This window comes from Oxyura jamaicensis, chromosome 3 (genome assembly GCF_011077185.1).
Source record: "Oxyura jamaicensis isolate SHBP4307 breed ruddy duck chromosome 3, BPBGC_Ojam_1.0, whole genome shotgun sequence".
In the NCBI taxonomy this organism is placed as follows: Eukaryota; Metazoa; Chordata; class Aves; order Anseriformes; family Anatidae; genus Oxyura; species Oxyura jamaicensis.
Genome location: NC_048895.1, coordinates 29,359,669 through 29,380,330, shown reverse-complemented (window position 1 = coordinate 29,380,330; position 20,662 = coordinate 29,359,669). Strand labels below are relative to the sequence as shown.

At 44.1% G+C, this 20,662-nt stretch overlaps 1 protein-coding gene across 3 annotated transcripts in view; it reads left to right on the top strand.

Moving 5' to 3' along the window:
- Nucleotides 1–20,662, top strand: part of TTC7A (tetratricopeptide repeat domain 7A) — a 169,190-nt gene that overhangs the window by 74,507 nt on the left and 74,021 nt on the right. For all 3 annotated transcript variants that reach the window (XM_035320722.1, XM_035320723.1, XM_035320724.1), the window contains 2 exons: nucleotides 265–337; nucleotides 10,918–11,078. In XM_035320722.1, coding sequence (XP_035176613.1) covers nucleotides 265–337; nucleotides 10,918–11,078 — 234 coding nt within the window. The remainder of the gene's footprint in view (nucleotides 1–264; nucleotides 338–10,917; nucleotides 11,079–20,662) is intronic.

Genomic DNA, 20,662 nt, shown 5'->3' with positions numbered 1-20,662 from the left:
TTCCAAAACATTAAATGATGTTTAATGACTGAGCATTTAAGTTCCTGACGGCTGTGTTTCTCACATCTATTCCCGTGAGCCTCCTTTATGCAGGTGAGCATCAGTGTGCTTTTTGTCAAGTCTCGATGTGCTCTCCCATTACTGGTTGGGTTTTATCTAGGACAGGACTGGGATTAGTTCTGTGTTTGTGACTCGTGGCAAAGGAGTTCTGGCAAGTACAGTCTAACACTCGCTTCTTTTTGTGTTGTGTGGTTGTCCTTGAAGAGCACGTGAGTTGGGCCCAGAAGATCACCAGATCATCCTCTACTTGTCACTGCAGCTGGCTCTTGTCAGACAGGTACGTGCAATCATTGCCAACCACCGAGGCGTTATAGGGTGGGAGAAGGGCAGTAAAATTGAACAAGACTAAGCTATGCTAAACAGGGTTCCTTCCTGCCTATGTTATAAGCGATACCAATCAGAATACGTTTAAGACTTTATTTTTAAAGCAGTAATTCCACAGCACATGTGGCCCTGGGGAATGGTCTTCCCTAGGGTATGCTTTCAGCCCTAACTCTGAGTAGTGCTGTTCCCGCTCCAAGCAACTTTGTCCGGGTAGGGTGGGTGAGAGGTATTTATTCTTGTTCCCGTGTCCCTGTGCCCTGCTGCAGGCTGCTCCAAAGGCTCTCTTGTTACTGCCTGGTTCTGTATCACACCAGATCTCACATTCTCAGTGCTGGGGACTGGTTTATTCCTTACTTGGGCACGTTCGGCGTTAGGCTTTGACGGGTGCTGGAGCTCTGCAGCGAGTGGGATTAGTTGGCATTTGAACACTGCTGCGGGTGTTAGCTCATAAAAATCAAACTGATCAGAAAATACACCGTGCTGTCTTATTTCTCTGTCCCTTCTTTTTAAAAGCCAAGGACTTTATTAGAGCAGCCCCTAGTTATTAAATGCTTCTATAGCTAAATTTGAAATTTCATCATCTTTTCCTTCTTTGGCAGGCTTTCTGCTTGCTGCAGTTTTCTCTCCTTAGTCTACGCCACAGAGTCAAACAGTTGGATCCTTCTTACTTTCTTGAGCTAATTAGGAGAGCTGTGTGTTCATTAGGTTAAACTAATTGTTCCAAGAGAGCACACTCTAGATAATGTCACTTTTGTAACCCTTTCATAATGAGAGCGGTGTGTTGTGAGGAAGCCTGCAATAAGAAAGGATAATTAAAATGGCTTATTTAACTTTGTCATCAGCCTACTGGCTGCTTTATGATGCAGTTTGCTCAGGGTCTTTGATTAAAAAATATCCAGCTACCCCTCTTTCTCCCACAGCTTCTGCCTCTTAGGGAGGTTGTCTGATTTGCTGCCCCTTTTGCCCCTTGCCATGAGTAAAAGCATTACAGCTTTTCAACTGCTGTTGAAAATAAAGATTCAAATATTCAAAGTAAAAAGATTTTTGTGGTCATTTGTTCTTGTCTTCACTGTTACTGGTGTACTGCATTTTAACTCATTATCCTTCCTTTTTCTCCAGTCATAACCCGTCTTTACGCTTCTGTTTTGTGTGCATCATTTCATCATCCCCTTACCCTCCTGTTCTTCCCATTCAGTCTCTTGTCCTCATGTTCACTTTCTTTTGTCTACTTCTCCTGTATATTTTCATCTTTGATATTTTGCCAGTCACCCCTGCTACCCTAGATGTGTGATCTAAGTGTGTTACGTAGTGTCAGCCTGAGCCCTGCTATGCTGCTCCTGCTCTTCTCCATCCATCTAGTGAGATATAAATCTTTAACGCATGCTTGGAGAGGGAGAAGATACCTGAGACATCTTTATTTTTAGACTGCTGTAAAATATCCTACTCTTCTTTTGCCAGTTTACTTAATGATAAACATTTGGTAATGCATTTTTAATATGCTTAATTATTTAAAGTATCTAATATGTTCTCATTCTGATTAACTGAAAGATAAATGATACCTTTTTTTGATAGGTTGCATTAACTATTAAATGTCACAGGGCTTCCGTCAGACTATGCTGCAGTACCATACACAGTAGGTTATAAGATAATACCCAAATGTTATTCTCAGCAATAGGCCTTTTTCTTTCCATCGTCAGGGTCAATAAACGGAGTACCTTACCCAACACTGAAAAATCAAGGTATCAGCTTGCACAGATAAGAGAACATTTTCACGGAACAAAGCAAGAGAGACAGCTTGACCAGTAGGGTGCCAAAGTTTGAGCAATTTATCTTCTTTGGAAGACTCCCTGAAATGTTTCCGATAGTATTGGTCTCTGTCAGCACTGGGCACAGGAGAGGGGAAATGGAAAAGCATGAGCTTCCCTCTGACGCGTGACGAGGATGTGACAGGACAGGGAATGATTATAAAAAGCCCTTCACGGAGCTGGCAGCCTAAAGACCATCATCAAACAAACTGAAAGATGGTAGGCTTGGTGTTTGTGTGTGTGACTGTCCTAAGACCACCAGAACCACTGGTGGACTCCAGTGGCTCTCACAGGGTTGAGGTCAGCCCCATGGCATTTTAGGGTGGGCTTTTCATGAAAACAGAGTAAAACTCCCCATTCTGTGAGGAGTGTCTCAGTCTAGTTTTCCCCCGGTGTGGCAGCACCATCAGGCTGGGGTCAGCACGTGCTGTGGTGGCTCTCTCCACCTGCAGGGCTGCAGGCAGCTGGCCACACCGATGGACAAAGCAGGCTCCCGGCTGCTGGTTCGGCTGCTCCTCCTGTTTCTGTGGTAACAGCATTTGGATCAGCACAAACAAGGTAGCTCGAGCATTTTAAAGCTCACTGATTTTGATGCCGTGCCTTGTTTTTTAGCAGGCCAGTTTCTATGGAAATGACTCTGGAGAGTCAGAGCTCTTGTTAATTTTAAGTGCTGGTTCCATTCTCATTTTGGGCAGTGTTGGCGTTTTTGACCTCAAATGCCATGTAAATCATTATTGGACACATAAAAACAACATATGGGTTCTTGTACCATTTTAATATTTGATTTGACCTTTCTTTGCATGAAAATAGGAAGGCAAAGACAGCCAGGGGCCAGCAGCTGAGAATTAGAGGTCTCACTTATCAATTTCATCTGTGGGCTGCCAACAGACCTGAAGTTTCAAGTGGCAATATCCCGAAAACACGGACTGCCTTCCAAAGCGTCTGGATGTAAAAATTAGAAACATTGGTTACGAACACCAAAGAAAACATTTCAGCTGTTTTCTCTGTGTTTTTTATTCTGGTTTCAGGAAGGTGAGAGTGTTGTCTTTACTTTGCCCCAGGAGAGGAACTCTGTTTCCATTCAGCACTACAAATAGGGTTAGCTCAGTTCTCTCTTTCTCCCAGACCAACTAGGGCTTCCTCTGCTGTAGAGCAACATGTAGCTTTTCTGTTGAGGTCCTGGCCTAGATTTTTCTGGTGATGAAAACCAACTTGTAGTAAGAATTAAATAATAACCTAACTCAGGGTTTTGTCTGTGGTTACTTTGTTGAGGCTTTGTGGACTGTAGCAAGTTTTTGTATGGAGGTTGTTGCCAGTCAATGAAGCTCTCTCCTTTCCGTAATCCCCATACTATAATGACAGATGGAAGGAATAGTTGTAACAGTTAATTAACCGCAACTCTCAACTGATGTGAAACTATAAGGCCTGAAAACTCATCTGGATCGAATGTTTATGAGATCCTGTTTGAGTTACCTCTCTAAATATGCAAGTGCTTTCTACCATTGTGAATTAAGTTTAACACCCATAAGGTTTTCTTTTTTATACCTGGAATTGTAACTTCCCAGCAATGTTTTTAAGGAAGCATGTAGCATTATCAAAATAAATCCTATTATAAGAGAGAGCCCAAACAATCCTCATTGCAGGATTGTTTTGGTAGTGCTGCAAGGTGCTGTTTTTGCAGTATCATTGCTTCCTGATCAGTGTGATCTGAATATACCCATGTGCCATTCAGAACAGGTGTGGTATATTTATTAACAGAAAGATGAATCAGAGAAGGGTAGCATCGTCTAATTGCAGGCCCCACTCAGACTTGAGGTCCAGCTGAAATAAGATTAAGGTGTAGCACTTGTAGGGCATTTAAACTGGCAGCCTGCCTCTGATACAGCCCTGAAGTTTCAGAGTGCCACCTGCGCTGCCAGCTTCCATCTTTCTCATATTACATAGTTACTTAAATAAATAAGCTGTGGCATCTGTCAATAGGTTGATGATCTCTGTTTGCGTTGACTGCTGCCAAATATCTTGCTTTTGTTGTTCTCGAAATTCAGGTAGAATTTTCTTGCATCTGGTCTGTTGCAGGTTGTTTTGCATAATGCTTCCTGTAGAGGAAAAGAGTCTCCTGAAAATGTCAAAGGAGCGCGGCGACCAGGACGGGCAAACAGGGCGTGGCACGTCGAAGGGCGTGGCAGTTTGCGCGGCAGTTCGCGCGGGCAGGGCGCGCGGGGGGCTCATCGTCGCTCTTTTGCAGCTGCCTCTCCCTTCGGTGCTTGTAACCTGCTTGCGTAGAACCTGACCATGGTATCGACCAGGCAGAAAACCGTGGCCTCCGCATCTCGTGAGGCATCTCCAGCCACGGTCACCAGTGTGGCTACTCAGACGGAGGGCTCGGGGAAACACGCAGCCGTCCAGGTCCTGGGCTGCAGAGTGTGCCCCAGCCTTCTGTCGGTCTCTGACAGCAGTGGTGGGTATGCCTGTGGGAGGTGTGCCCAGGTTGAAGAACTGCTCAGCCAGGTAGCGGAGCTCCGGGAGGAGGTGAACAGGCTCAGGAGCATCAGGGAATCAGAGAGGGAAATTGACTGGTGGAGGTGCGCTCTACCCTCTCTGAGGCAGGCTCACGAGACTGCCACGGCACAGGCGTCTCCTGTTACGCAGAAGACGGAGGTTCGCTCCTCCAGCCAGGCAGCGGGAGGAGACCTAGATCAAGGGGGGGAATGGAGGCAGGTGCCTATTCGGGGTGGTAGGCGAGCCCTCTCTCTGCCCACCTCACCTTCTCATCTACCCTTAAATAATCGATATGAAGGACTAGAGCAAGACAATCTAAATGACAAAGTAGACAAACACCCGTCCCAGTTGGAGGGGGCGCCTAAGACAATGCGACCTACACGTCGCATTGCCACATCATCCTTCAAAAAAGAAAGAAGGGCTATTGTTATGGGGGGCTCCCTCCTGAAAGGGACAGAGGGACCGATATGCCGACCGGACCCAACCCGCAGAGAAGTCTGTTGCCTCCCTGGGGCTCGGGTGAGAGACTTTGCCAAGAAAGTCAAGCGCCTGGTACGGCCCACTGACTACTACCCGCTACTGGTCTTTCAGGCTGGTAGCGATGAAGTAGCAACGAGAAGTCCGAAGGCGATCAAAAGAGACTTTAGGGATTTGGGGCGACTACTTAGAGGATCAGGGGCGCAGGTGGTGTTTGCCTCTGTCCTTCCGATAGGGGGGATCGAAGCTGAAAGACGTACTGTTCACATAAACTCGTGGCTTCGAGACTGGTGTGACCGGCAGAATTTTGGTTTCTTTGATCATGGGAAGGTCTATGCTACACCGGGCCTGATGGCACCGGATGGGATGCGCCTCTCTCGGAGAGGGGTAAGGATCTTAGGTCAGGAGTTGGCAGGGCTGATAGATAGGGCTTTAAACTAGAGTCGAAGGGGGAAGGGGCTAAAACCAGGCGAGCCGGTGAAGACCTAAGGGATGGTACTCTAGAATCAGAGGGGCTGTGTGCCAGTGGGGTCCTTTGGTCAGATCCACAAGGTGCTGAGTGTAAGGAGACGCACCTGAAGTGCTTTTACACAAACGCACGCAGTATGAGGAATAAAATAGATGAGCTAGAAGTCCTGGCCCAGTCCCGCAACTACGACATCATCGGCATAAGCGAAACCTGGTGGGATGAGTCCTGTGACTGGGGTGTTGCGATAGATGGTTACAGGCTCTTCAGGAGGGACAGGCAGGGTAGGCGAGGTGGTGGGGTGGCGATGTATGTGAAGCAGGGGCTGGACTGTGTGGAACTTCAGGTTGGCGATGGCAAAGTTGAGAGCCTCTGGGTAAGGATCAAGGGACGAACGAATAAAGGGGATGTAGTTGTGGGAGTCTATTACAGACCGCCTGGCCAGGATGATAGCGCCGATAAATTATTCTTTACAGAACTAAGAGAGGCCTCGAGATTAACTCCCCTTGTCCTTATGGGGGACTTCAACTTGCCGGACGTTAACTGGGAGTGCCACACGGCTGACACGAGCAAGTCCAGGAGGTTCATGAAGCACCTAGATGATAACTTCTTGGTACAGGTGCTAACGGAGCCAACTAGGAAAGGTGCCCTCCTAGACCTGTTGCTAGAAAACAGAGAGGGTCTGGTGGGAGATGTGGTGATTGGTGGCCGCCTCGGTCATAGCGACCATGAAGTGGTTGAGTTCAACATTTATGGTGACAGAAGGAAAAGCGCCACCAAAACCTCATCCCTAGATATGGGGAAAGCGGACTTCAGGCTGCTCAGGGAACTAGTCAGCAAGGTCCCCTGGGAAACTGCTCTTGAAGGCCTCGATGTCCACCAGTGCTGGTCACTCTTTAAGCGATGCCTCCTAGAAGCACAAGATAAGGCAATTCCAAAATATCGCAAGTCAGGCAGGCGGGGCAGGAAGCCGGCGTGGCTGACCAGGAACATTCTAATGGAGATTAGGCGGAAACAGAGAGTGTTTCGCTACTGGAAGGAGGGCCAGGCGTCATGGAAAGAATACAGGGATGCTGTTCGTGTTTGTAGGGAGAAAGTTCGAGTGGCCAAAGCACAGCTAGAGTTGAAGCTGGCTGTGTCTGTGAGAGAAAATAAAAAGGGTTTTTTTAGATATGTAAATGGAAAAAGGAGAACTAAAGAAAACATAGGGCCGCTCCTTGATAGGGAAGGTCTCCTCACAGACGATGACGTAGGCAAAGCAGAGACGCTTAACGCCTTCTTTGCCTCTGTCTTCAATGCCGATGATGGGCTTCGGGACCCAGGGTGCCCTGAGCTGGAGGACCGGGACGGTGGGGATGACAAACTCCCAACTGACCCTGAACGTGTGCGGGATTTGCTACTCCACCTGGATCCCTACAAGTCCATGGGTCCGGATGGGATTCATCCCCGGGTGCTGAAAGAGCTGGCGGATGTCATCGCGGAACCTCTATCAATTATTTTTCAACGATCCTGGGAATTTGGAGAGGTCCCAGTAGACTGGAAGCTGGCAAATGTTGTGCCAATTTTCAAGAAGGGTCAGAAAGAAGACCCTAGCAATTACAGGCCTGTCAGTCTCACGTCAGTGCCTGGTAAAATCATGGAGAAGTTGGTTCTCGGACTTATTGAGGCGCACCTGGGGGACAAAGCAGTCATTGGTCCCAGCCAGCATGGGTTTGTGAAGGGTAGGTCCTGCCTAACTAACCTGATTTCCTTTTATGATAAGATCACCCGTATGGTGGACCAAGGGAAACCAGCTGATGTGATTTTTTTGGACTTCAGCAAGGCTTTTGACACGGTTTCCCATAGGATCCTACTGGACAAAATGTCCACCATACAGCTAAATAAAAACATCATACGATGGGTGAGCAATTGGCTAACGGGCAGGGCCCAAAGGGTTATGGTAAATGGAGCTGCGTCAGGCTGGCGGGCGGTCACCAGTGGGGTCCCTCAAGGCTCCATTTTAGGGCCGGTACTTTTCAATATTTTTATAAATGATCTGGATGTAGGAATAGAGGGTATTTTGAGCAAGTTTGCTGATGACACCAAACTTGGAGGAGTTGTGGACTCAAATGAGGGCGTAAAGGCCTTGCAGAGGGATCTGGACAGGTTGGAGAGCTGGGCGATCACCAACCGCATGAAGTTCAATAAGAGCAAGTGCCGGGTCCTGCACCTGGGACGGGGAAACCCTGGCTGCATGTACAGACTGGGCGATGAGACGCTGGAGAGCAGCCTAGAAGAGAGGGATCTGGGGGTCGTGGTAGACAGCAAGTTGAATATGAGCCAGCAGTGTGCCCTGGCAGCCAGGAGGGCCAACCGTGTCCTGGGGTGCATCAAGAACGGCATCGCTAGTAGGTCAAGGGAGGTGATTGTCCCGCTCTACTCTGCGCTGGTGCGGCCTCACCTCGAGTACTGTGTGCAGTTCTGGGCACCACAGTATAAAAAGGACATGAAACTGTTGGAGAGTGTCCAGAGGAGGGCTACGAAGATGGTGAAAGGCCTGGAGGGGAAGACGTACGAGGAACGGCTGAGGTCACTGGGCCTGTTCAGCCTGGAGAAGAGGAGGCTGAGGGGAGACCTCATCGCAGTCTACAACTTCCTCGTAAGGGGTTGTCAAGAGGCAGGAGACCTTTTCTCCATTAACACTAGTGACAGGACCCGCGGGAACGGGGTTAAGCTGAGGCAGGGGAAATTTAGGCTGGACGTCAGGAGGGGGTTCTTCACAGAGAGGGTGGTTGCACACTGGAACAGGCTCCCCAGGGAAGTGGTCACTGCACCGAGCCTGTCTGAATTTAAGAAGAGATTGGACTGTGCACTTAGTCACATGGTCTGAACTTTTGGGTAGACCTGTGCGGTGTCAAGAGTTGGACTTGATGATCCTTAAGGGTCCCTTCCAACTCAGGATATTCTATGATTCTATGATTCTATGATTTTTTTCTTACCTGTATTTCGGCCATTGTTTCTAATTACACAGCGGGAAAACTATGTAGGCTACTAATGGTGTTACAGCACTAAAGAAACTTTTTGGGCTGAATTTAAACAATCAGGTGTAGGGGAGCATGTTAACTTCCGTAACCAGCCATTGCCTGTGACAGGTGGTACTACAGGAAGGAGTTGTCTCCCAGCACTGAAATGAGATGTAGCTGTTGCATGACCTATGATAAAGAACAGGGGGAAATTATTTTAGATTACATCCATTTCAACCATACATGACTGCCTGTTCAGCAAGCCCAGATTTGTAGGAGTGACCGCAGCTAACATTTTTGCTGCTTTGTGTAACTTAGTTTGCACATTCACGTGCAAGTAAGGTCAAGTATCCTTACAGTTTCTAAGGTCCCTCAACAGAGATGCTAGTTGCAAGTATTACTCTTCATCTGGTTCATGCTGGCAAATTAGGATCATCTTCCCAATGCTTGAATTATTGAGTAGAATCAGAATAGTTGCATTTGGAAGGGACCTAAGGAGATCACCTAGTTCAGTCCCTGCTCAAAGCAGGGTCACATGGAAGGAAGCAGGTTGCTCAAGGCCCCCTCTGGTCTGGTTTATACATTTGTTTTTGTCTAATGAATTGGTTTTTCCCCAAACTTGGAATTTAGTAATAAACACTTTTGCAGGTCTGAGGTAGAGAAACAGAAAAACTGAGAAGTGTTTTTAGTCCTGAAGGCAACGAGTCTTGATAGCAGCTTTGCTTTAGCAAGCTGAATTTCTACACCTCTGGTGTTCCTCCTGAAGACCTTCATAGACTGGCAGATCTGGGCCTACAGCAGCCTCACGTCTGTTGTCCTGTTTCCAAGTTGTCTTGTTGTTGGTATTGTTTTTACATAGTAATGAAAAAGTGTTCTAGGAAGCTGCTGAGGGAACGTTGGTGATTTTGGCCAATACGCTTACCTTTACGGTAGGCTGTAACAACGCATGTAGCTCATTAAAGTAGCTGCACTGGCAAGCAGTAATTCATTAAAGCTGAGAACCCTGTCATACATCTGAACCTAGGCCAGGACACTCAGCAGTTTTGAAGCAGTGGGCCAGATGCCAGTTGGGGGTTACATCTGTGGATCAGTCAGTCACTTCTCTCCAGGCTTCAGTGGAGTCACCATGCAAGTAATAGTGTAGTTAAGTACTTTGGCTTGTTTTACTGTAAGAATTAAGTCATTTGGGCACTAGCATGAAGTTGTCCCATGAGCAGAAAATGGACTGTGCTTCCAGAAATGTGTCTGGGATCTAGATGGTCAACAAACAGTTGTAACTGCAGGCAGAGTGGTTGCTGCTCTCCGTTGTTACGTGCAACCTGCCTTCCCAAGTGATCTTTGGAAGCGGTGGGAAAATTCCACACTGGTACCTGGTGGTGGTACACCGGGGCAGGAGAACGTCTGCAGATCTTTGAGAGGTGGGAAGTTCTCATAATAGGAAAGAAGAAATGGCATTCCTCATCTCTTACGGGGAAGAAAGGAGGAAAAGAAATCTATACATTTTTCTGTTTTGTTTGTTGCAGGCTTCCAGGGCCAAACACAGAACTGGAACAATTTAAATAACAGTAATTTCAAACACTAGAGGATCTTAAGAAAATCTACTAAGAACTTCTCTTTTCAATAGATAGCCTAAAATAAGTTATTGGATAATAAAGATTATGTGATATACCTGCATTCGTTATAGATGTTAAGTTTTCTGCCAAGTGGCACTTGATTTTAAATGATATGCTGCTGCTCTGGGTGTCAGGCCTGCGCTTCACCTAGCTGCTAGCAAAGGTATTTCTTTTTCTGATAGCATTTGAATCTTGCCTCTTTTACCCATGAGCACTCATTTTTATGTTCTTGATCATGAAAGGCCCTGTACAGTCTTTGCAAGAGACAAAATGCAGCGGAGATCTGTAATGCTGTCACACAGGTGAAGAGGCAGCTGCCCATCATAGAAAAGGGAGTTGAGAGTTGGGCCTGTGAAGTGGATCTGCTTACAGCATAGAAACATGCCAAAGGAAGAGGGGATTGATTGGATCAGGACTACTACTCCTGTTTATAGGCAGCAATTTAGTAATACTGCCGACTCTTTTCTTTACAACGTGTGGGTTTTTTCAAGCAATGCAGCCTGTGGATTTTGGCAGACTGTTCAGATAGAAGTCTTTCTCATCAGATGCCTGAGTAAGATTTCTTCAGAATCCCTAATGACTGTATTTGTTCTTACCTTTGGGAATGAGGTATAATGCAGGACTGAAGGAGAAATGTGTTTTCTTCTTATTTCTACCCCATCTCCTCCCAGATTTCTGATGCTATAGAACATCTTCAAGAAGCATTGCAGCTGTGCAAAGATGACATGAATTCTCTGCATCTACTGGCCCTCCTATTTTCAGCTCAGAAGCACTATCAGCATGCGCTGGATGTTATCAACATGGCTGTTGTTGAATACCCAGAAAGCTTTAGGTAAGAGTTATTACACATTCTCTTATATGATGTGATGCATCCCATCGGGAATGATCTGCTCACTGGCTCTGTTGTTTTCAGTGATACATATCTCAGAAGCCTGTTAGATCAGGTATGCTACTGGTATGTTACTCTGCACGTAGGCGTACTGTAAAACTAAAATGTATGATGCAACTGTGATGCTGTCAATCTGTATCAGGAATGGTTTTATAATTTGGTAAGCTTCCTGGTTAAAGAGAAACAAATTGTGTATTGACCATTCTTTTGATTCTCATTTATGACGCAATTTGCTGCAATAGCACAGCTGGGGAAGAAGATCATTTGAATATCCCAAACCGTAATACCATATAGCTGAAAGGATGGTATGGCTCTCTAAGACCAGGTTTGAACCATCATAGACTTCTTGGAGCTGAATTTTCTACTTTTTCCACTACCAACACTCAAAGATAGCTAAGACAGAGGTGGATAAGGTAGAAGAAACCTGTTATGTGTTTACTGGGTATATACCAGAGTATTTACTGTGTCAGGTCATCGAACTGGTGCATCAAGTCCAGGATCTTTCTTCCGGCACTTGCTGATAATGTATGTTTTGGGGGGCAGTGTCAGAACAAAGAAAACATGGTGTTCACAGTCAGCTTGGGGACTGTTGAGTGGGTTTCTTTGTGATGTCTGGCAATCAGATTTCCCCAAAGCAGGAAATAATACATCCTCTGCTTCTCAGTGCCAGTCTTCATGTATGGAAATAACTTGCAAGGAAATGGTTTCTGGGAAAAGTAATTAATATTGGTAGTGGAAGCCACAGGTTCATGCTTACACCTTGACACAGACCTGCTAGAGTGTGTACTCGTGAAAGAACCCGTCTTTGTGTGTTGAGTGAACTGTGATATGTAACACAGCTGGCAATGGGGCTCCTTTACAGGTATGGACGTGTGGGAGTAGGGGCTGGCTACTTGCTCTGCTGATCTAACTAGCCTGTTTTTGTATGGGTCTTTCTCTAAACCCACCAGCAAATAATTGATAAGTAAGAGAATGGAGGAAGAATATCAGAGCTGCAAGAAAAGAAAGAGGGGGGAAAAAGGCATTTGTAAAGAAAATGAAGACTAGGAATCCAATGGCAGGGATGGGGTGGGGAGGAGAATAATGGAATACATCTACAGTTCTGACTAAATACTAAAACCATTCCAGTCTTTCTAGAGGTCTGAAGTGCAGCTTATGATAGGAGTTTTTTATTGCTTTATATAACTTCTTTGAAGGGAGGGAGACCTGATGCTATTATGAAGATCTACTTGTTATTGCCTTGAAGGAAAATTGTAGTAAATTTTACTACTGCATGGAATCACTACAGAAGACTCCAAGTAAATAGCACAGACAAGTTCAACTACATGCTTTCAAAGCTGTATTTGAAAGTGGTTGAATATTTTCCCAATTCTTGCTGATGTGAACCAGGTAGCTGTATAATCTGGTGCCTTGAGGGTTCCCTTACTAATGACAACTCTTTTTGGAAGCATAGTTTGATGGCATGTATCAAGAAAAGAAGATGAAAGCTGCCTTAAGGGACCTCAGGGCACTACAGATGGCCAAAAAGAAAATACTACCTGGATGTATATCATAAACAAAAGAAAGAATAATACATAACGATTAAGGCCTTAGATAGCCCAAACTGCAAACATCTCCTACTGTTTCTTTGGTCTCTTGCCATGTATAACTTAAATGAATTTGCTTCTGTTTTTTATTTATTTATTTATTATTTTTGTATTAAATTATTTCATTATATATTTTAAAGAAATAATTATTCAGGGTGTCACATAGTTGGTTAGAGTGGTTCAAACAATTGGAAAAATTTAATGCATTTCTCAGGTAGCATGCAACATCATTTGGTGTGAGCCCCATAAAGACTGAGCCAAACATATCCAGCAGTGCCCTTTGTTGAATGAAGTGTTTAAACTTGCACAGACTGGTTAACAAAACCTATCCTGTTATTTGCCAGTTTGCTTTTTCTCTCCTGGATGGCCCCCTGCTAAGCTAGAACAGTACAACGTTATAGCATAACATACAGCAATTTCTGATCACTGCCCAATCTGACAGTGAATGTTTCATTAAATGATCACATCTTTGTAGCAGTTCTGCAACTGACACAGGAATTGTAACACTTTTAAATGAATGTTCATCTAATATTCCTTCTCTTCCCAAGCTATAAGTCACTACTGTGTTGCTTGTAGAGTTTCAAAACTAGTTGTAAAGAGAAATAACACGAACTTTCGGGTAGCACTGCTATTCTACACATAAAGATGAATAAAGAGGCAAGTGGGTTGTGGTTTGAGAGCATCAGTGTCGCTGTCAAATGCAGATGCTTTTGTTCTACCGAGATACTACGAAGTACTTACTGTGAAGGTAGTGCAAAAAACTCAGGAGTCCAAGAAATACTATATATGCATCTTGGAGACCATCAATAAAAAGGAAGGAAATTTTGCATGAAGAATTGCTTGTTCTGTTGTCTTCTCTGTGGTTTTGTAGCAGAAAGTTTTTGCTTTTCCATCACTACTGCATTAATTTCATTAAGGGCATGAAGTAATCTTCTGGAAAGATTACTGGTGCAGACCTGCTGTGGGGAGAGCTATTGTGTGGTGTATAAGCAATAGCATTTACCAGTGACAGCGATGTCAGGTGCTGCTGCTCACTTAAAAATGTAAAAGTAAAATCAGGATCTCAAAATGCATGATTTAAGTGGCATGTCCAGTTTGTGTTTTCTTTTTCTATTACTTGTGAGGCTATTGTATGTTGAAAATAAACAATCTGTGCTTGTTTTGAGCAACATCTTTAGGGGCACTGTTGTAGCAGTACATATTGTTGACAGGCAAAAATTAGAACTTTTTTGCCTTTAATCTTCATGGGGAATGAGGAGTCAGTTTTCCCTAAGTCACTGGTGTGCAAACCTTTGTGTTATGCCTCGTCTATACTACAATTTTGTGTCAGGATAGTTGTCACCCCCGCGTCCGTCTATACTGTAGAAAGGTTTTACCACTCCTCTCATGAATGTGGTGGTGGCCTCACTTAGCATTAGAAGTGTGGCCTTAGAGAATCAGATCGGCGATGTTTATATGACTCCAACTCATCATTATGCAAGAGGCAGTGAAGCCTGGTACATCTTGTGAGCAGTCCTGGTGATAAAAACAGCTTGTTAAAATTCTCAGAATGTTGTATTGTATTCTGAACTCCTCAAGGGTACAAGGCCTGGGGATCTAAAGCAACTATAAATTCATATTTTGGCTGTAGCATCTGATCATGTTATGCAACTCTTATAAATAAGATATTCAGAACTCTTAAGGGTGGAGCTTCTGTAAGTTGACTTCTTGTAGTGATGTGTTCACACCATGGCTGGTGAGAGTGACCCACAAATGTTTTTATCTCTTTATTATGCCTTAGGCAACAATTCAGAGTAACAAAAAATGGGAGTATGTACTTGGGATGGTGGGGCCGATCTGCGGTACAATAATACAAAACATATTAGGCATCTATGAGTCACTTAAACAAAAAAGAGTATTATGTGAAATTAGAAGGCTTGTTTGGAGTTGTTTTTTTTTGCTGTACTAACCATGAACGTTTGCTTTCGGCATGTTACGATCCATTATTTTTTCAATAAAATTAAAAAAAATAAACACAAGTGATTGAAATAATCATGACTATACTCTGGGAAACTGCTAATGATACTGATTATTTGTATGACAAATATATGAAGGGAATTTTTTTAAGCTAGCCTCCCGACTCCTATTAATGATAACATAGGTACTTAAAGTTTTTTTTTTTTTTTTTTTTTTAAAAAAAAAAAAAAAGAGAGAGAGAATCTTAGAAATAGATATATCATTTTTTACTGTTTTGGATTTTTTTTCACAATTTTGACTTTTTGGCCGGTTTGGTTTCTGTTTGTGTTTTGCCCTGGATGATTTTCTTTTCCTGAATGAAGAAGAAACCAAATGAATTCTTGTGTCACAGTATCCAAGACTGGATTCCCCTTTTGGCAGGTTCCAAAGAACCTGCACCCCTTTCAAAGGATCATGCTCTCATCTAAGACAAATTCAGCAGATGAGCATGATAGCCTTCTCTCTACCATTTTAATGTAGTGAGATTAAATATCCCCCTATTCGTGTCTGTATATGCCATTAATTAATTTGTCAGTGTACATCTCAGTTCATCTTAAAATTATACTGAGATACTCAGTGATATTTGGGGACAATTCCATTCCCACGTAGCATGGGTTTCAGGAAATTAATTAAAAGAGTTAAGCAGAGCTTAGAGTGGAAATGTACTGCAGCCTTACTTTCTGGTATAGTATGAACAACCATGCTGTTTTCCAGCCTTAGGTTTGAGTCTTTCCTCTGGATGAAAAAAAATATATTTTCTAATAATTTCATTTTCCCCTCCACCTGAGTAAATGGCTACTGTCTCAGTTTACTTAAAAACTTTGTAATGAACAACAGCGCTTCCAGATGCTGGTTTTTGGCATTGGAGAGGTAACACAAGTTCTGCAAATACAAAGGCTTCACTCCAGAATTTAAGAATTCCAGAATGCAGGAATAAGATGGCTGATCTGAGATAGCACCCACAAGGTCCTGTACTTAAGAGCAAATTATTTGTGTAAAAGCAGGAGACACCGTAAGGAAATGTCAGTAACTTTTTGTTTTAAATTTCAAGCTCAGGTTTTGGGGGGTTTCCTGTAGATTCCTGCTGTGTATATGTGTTCGGGCAGTTTTTTGACATGTTGTTGGTTTTGACATTATGTTTAAGGCTTAGTGACTACAGATAAGCTGGAAGAAACCTTTAAGCCATTTTGTGAGAGTAATAACTGGCTAACTTCCTTTTTGATCTTAAAATTTGTGTTTATTTGAAGGGTCAGGCCTTAACAGAATACGTTCTGACCACTCCGAATGGGTGTTTTTTGAAGGATCAAAATGTCAATTCTATATCCCTCTATTTGCAATTAACTTCTTGCGGTTACTTTCCTAGCCCGATGGAGGAATGGATGCTTTTCGGTTCCTGCTGGCTCACTTCAGTGCGTTGTACATTCTGCTACATCAGTGAGTTAGTCCCACACACACACGCTTTTTTTCCCTGCTAAGTGTCATTTTCTTGCAACAGCTGCAGGGTGTTCTGTTTTATATTCAAAGGAAGTCTTCAGGAGCCCTGACTGTCTATGTTGAATGCCAGAATATATTGGAAAATAACACGTGTATTGACTGGGCAGCACTGAGTCAGGTTGCCACCAGAAACAATTCTGGGTGGAATTTGGCCATTGTACTTGCATGTGTGGTTGAGGAGGTGACTCGGTGGTTGGGATAAATGTGCTTCCACTAGGCACTTTTGTGAACTCCAGAGGCAGACCCAGTTAATGGAGATCAGAAGGAGGACCTGAGGCATGCTTACTGCCTGAAAACAAACAAACAACCAAGGGAGGATGTTGGCATCTGTGTGAGAAGCCCAACTCTGGACTTACCTTTCCTGCTGCCAAGTTGCAAAGGATGCCGACACTTACCAGCAGCTTCAGGCATTAGTTTCTGCTGGAAAACACAACGAGAACCCTCCTGAATGGAAATCTTTCAATGCTGTCTTATTACATCCATGAAGGAGGAAAGATGCCCTCACTTGGCTATTTTTTGTCTTTTTACATTTGGTGAAGGTAAAGGCTGTGGAAAATATGTTGTCAAACATACAGACCTGATAATCTGAAAATGTTTCCTGAGGCTCCCAGAAACCAGTCACTAGAACTAGAGAGGAAGAGGTGGGTGGGTTTTGGTGTTTTTCTTTTTTTTTTTTTCATTAGCAGGCGATCCTGTTTTTCTGAAATCTTTGAAAATGAAAGGGTGATAAAGTGTCTTGCTTTTGGGTTGGGAGTTTATTTTTCAGAACTAAGAGCCTCAGCTTTATTAGCATTCACTGAGAATGTTGATAATCATTGCTGGAAAACACATCCTCAAATACATAAAGGCCTATACTTAATATACTTAATATATGTAAAGGGTTACACTTAGCAAATTGCTCTTTCGTGTAGTAAATGACTTTCCAAGAAGTTTGCAGTGTGGCCAGGTCATGTTTTCTCACAGATGAGTATCATGCTCTGATCACTCAATGAAAGTTTTTTTGTTTGTTTGCTTGTTTTTTTGTTTTGTTTTGTTTTGTGTGTGTGTGTTTTTGTGTTTTTTTTTTGTTTTGTTTGTTTGTTTGTTTTTCTATCCAGCTGGAAATTTCAGACCTGCGTGGTTGCTACTCTAAGGTCCTAGCTGTATTTATCTAAGGAGAAAAGCACAAAATGTTTTTTTTTTATTATTATTATTATTATTTCCTTTGAAAAGAAGAAGGAAGGGAAAGTATTTGTACTTTCCAAAGAACTCACCAGGGAACAGAAACTAGGCATAGTCATTTTTCAGCCACAAATGTGTTTTTTGTCTTCTGAGAGCAAGGAAGGCCTTTGCTTCTCACTCTCAGAAACACTGAAAATAATTGCTGCTTAAGTGTTAAGTCTGCTTCTGTTGCCATTGTCATTAATGCCTGCAGAACCCAGTATGTAAGTAGACAGCCATATTATTCAATATTAGTCAATATTCGTGTTACTTAATATTTTAGTCTCTGTTAGTAAGGGAAAGGGAATGATGAATGGAGATATAATTGAGAGAGACTAATGTAGAAGTTCTGCATTACCAACATGCCTTTAAAAATAAAAATGTCCAGACATATTCCTCAATATGTTAACATTTTGCAACACAGAACAGATAATGTGAGTCATTTGTGAATGCTTTATTCATTTTTACCTTCGCCTGAAGTTTTCTGTTACATATGTAGTTCAACAGCGAGTTTGTCTTAAGACTGTATTCTAGGAGGAACAGCAAGTATGAGGATAGAGAGCTAAGTGTCCACTCTCATTAGCAGAATTCCTCCTATATATTTCCTCCTGGAAATGTGAACTTCTGGAAATCTAACGGGCTAGGAAATTGAATGCAGTGACCTCTACTCCATATGTCTCTATCAGCTGGAGAACTGGCAGGAGGCTAATAACAAGCACCTCAAATGAAGATAAGGTGCACTAAAACTCGTAGTGAAAGGACTCGTGGGTATCTTTTTTCCTCAGGAATCTGGCCATTTGTGTCTACCATCCAAGCACTTGTGATGATTTGAAGTTGTTTGGTAGCTTTTCTTTCATTTTCTGAGGACAAGGTCACTGTCTTTCAGGTGCTGGTAGAGCATGCAGCACAGTGGGGCTCTGAACCCAGTGGGGCTGAGAACATAGCAAGCTGCTGCAGTACATATAACAAATAGGTGAGACAGCCAGTAGGTCCTTCCACAGGCAGGCAAGAGAGCTGTGTGACTAAGTAAAAGAGGAAGCTCTGACTCTTACTATGGGCGTTCAGCCAACCAGTCCTTTTCTCCAGTTCTTCAAAAATAAGGCATTCGTTGCGTTTGGGGACAGAAAGGAAAAAATATTTTGTTTGGTTTAATAAATTTCAGTTTAAGTGGGAAAAACAGCAAAATAGGAATGATATAACTCAACATGATGTAAAAGGAATAGGATACACATGCTGGGATTACATTTAAAGATCAGCGAGCTTCCTCCAGATTGCAGTGGAAGTGCTTGGAGATGTCACTGTGACACTGGGTGACAAAAATGGCACTCGAGGAGAGGAACATGTGGCATCTGTCCACTCCCAGGTGCATGTGCCAGATTCCGCAGACCTCAAGGAGGGTGCTCCCTGCCAAATTATGCTGCAGGAGAGGTGTCCACCAGCTGCAAGACCCTCAAAAAATAGCTGCTGTGTGCAGAGGAGCACCAATTGCAAGAGGGATGTCAACACTGCCAGGCTGCTCCTTGCAGGGAGCTACAGCCCAGCTCCTCATGGCACTGCTGGCAGAGCCGCATGTGGGGACGTGGACTTCTTCGGGCTGGCTGCCCAGCTGCTTCCAGGTGCAGCCTTGAGCCTTGTGGAGCCTGTAGGCTACTCTAAGCTGTGTAGCAGTTCTTCAGCCAGGTATTGACAGTGCCTGTGAGCTAGATGGGAAAAGCAGTCTATGGTAACTAAAGGTAGGTAGCAGGTGGAAGAATAAAAAGGCTGGGAGATTCCCCTGGCCAGTGCAAACCAAATATGTGCTAATGTGCAGAGCAGTGCCCGGGGCTTAATTATCCTTGCAAAAACTCCTGCTCTAAACCGTGCTGGTGCTGCCTCACTTTGAGTAGTACTGTGTATGGTTTGGGGTGTCTCAAGATAAAAAGGACATAGAAGTATTAGAGAGCCTCCAAAGGAGGGCTACAAAGTGATGAAGGGTTTAGAGGGCAAGATCTATGAGGAGAGGCTGAAGTCCCTTGGTTTGCTCAGCCCCGAGCAGAGCAGGCTGAGGGGAGGCCTCATGGCGGCCTGCAGCTCCCTCACGAGGGGAGCGGAGGGGCAGGCGCTGAGCTCTGCTCTCTGGGGACAGCGACAGGACCCGAGGGAACGGCATGGAGCTGGGACAGGGGAGGGTCAGGATGGGGGTTAGGGAAAGGTTCTGCACCCAGAGGGAGGTCGGGCACTGGGACAGGCTCCCCAGGGCAGTGGTCACAGCACCGAGCCTACCGGAGTTCAAGATGAATTTGGACAATGCTCTCAGACATATGGCTTCATTTTTGGGTGGTCCTGCATGGAGTTAGGAGTTGGACTCAGTGATCTTTGTGGGTCCCTTCCAACTTGGGATAGTCTGTGATTCTGCCCAATGTGTTTAAAACAAAAGAAAGCCACCACATGAATCCACTGGTGAGTGGCATGAGGACAACGTTTGCTTGGAGTGGCTCGTGCCACTGCCAACTAGCCATGCTGATCTCACATCTGGGGGATTTTTAATCACTGTGGGATGGCTTTAATCTATATTATTCCCACACCTCCAGGAGGAGGGGTTCCTGTGAGGGAGAGCGGCCAGACGTCCTCTGCTTTCCTAAGCTGTGGCCTTCTTGTGTGGAAAGGCTCACTGAAAGCTGGGCACTCTAGTATTGGGAGCTTGTTGCTTGAGGAGGTATGGGCTTTTTCTCCCCATCTGAAGTGCATATGTGAATTAAGGTTCTTTCTCATGTAGTAACATGTAAGAGTCAGGATACATACACTGAATTATCTTCTAACCAGAAAAAGATTTTCTGAAACTGACCTGGATGGTACATTTTCCTGTTTGTTACTCTTGTGCTAAAGCAGATGGACATGCTTGGAATACCCTTTGTTGCCAGGGGTATAAACAACTTCACATCTTAATCAGGAGGCTGCACGTTGTCAGTTTGGAAATGCCAACTGGAAAAGGCTTTTATTTTGAAGTCCATTTGAGGGAAAAAAAAAAGGGGGGGGGTCAATATATGCACCTTTTGGAGCCTTCACAGCAGATGATTTTCCACTTTAACTCCTAAGAAGGAGATATTTGCTGTACCTAGTGCAGAGTGGCAAGGAACCCACAGAAAGAGAATCCCAAGCTTGATGGGGGTTGAAGCCTCCTCTGCCAGCTAGCTGGGTTATGCTGTTTCCTTCTCAGTAGCAACCAGCAATTGCCTGCTACTTCAATAGTCATCTATAGATGTCAAGAGTTTG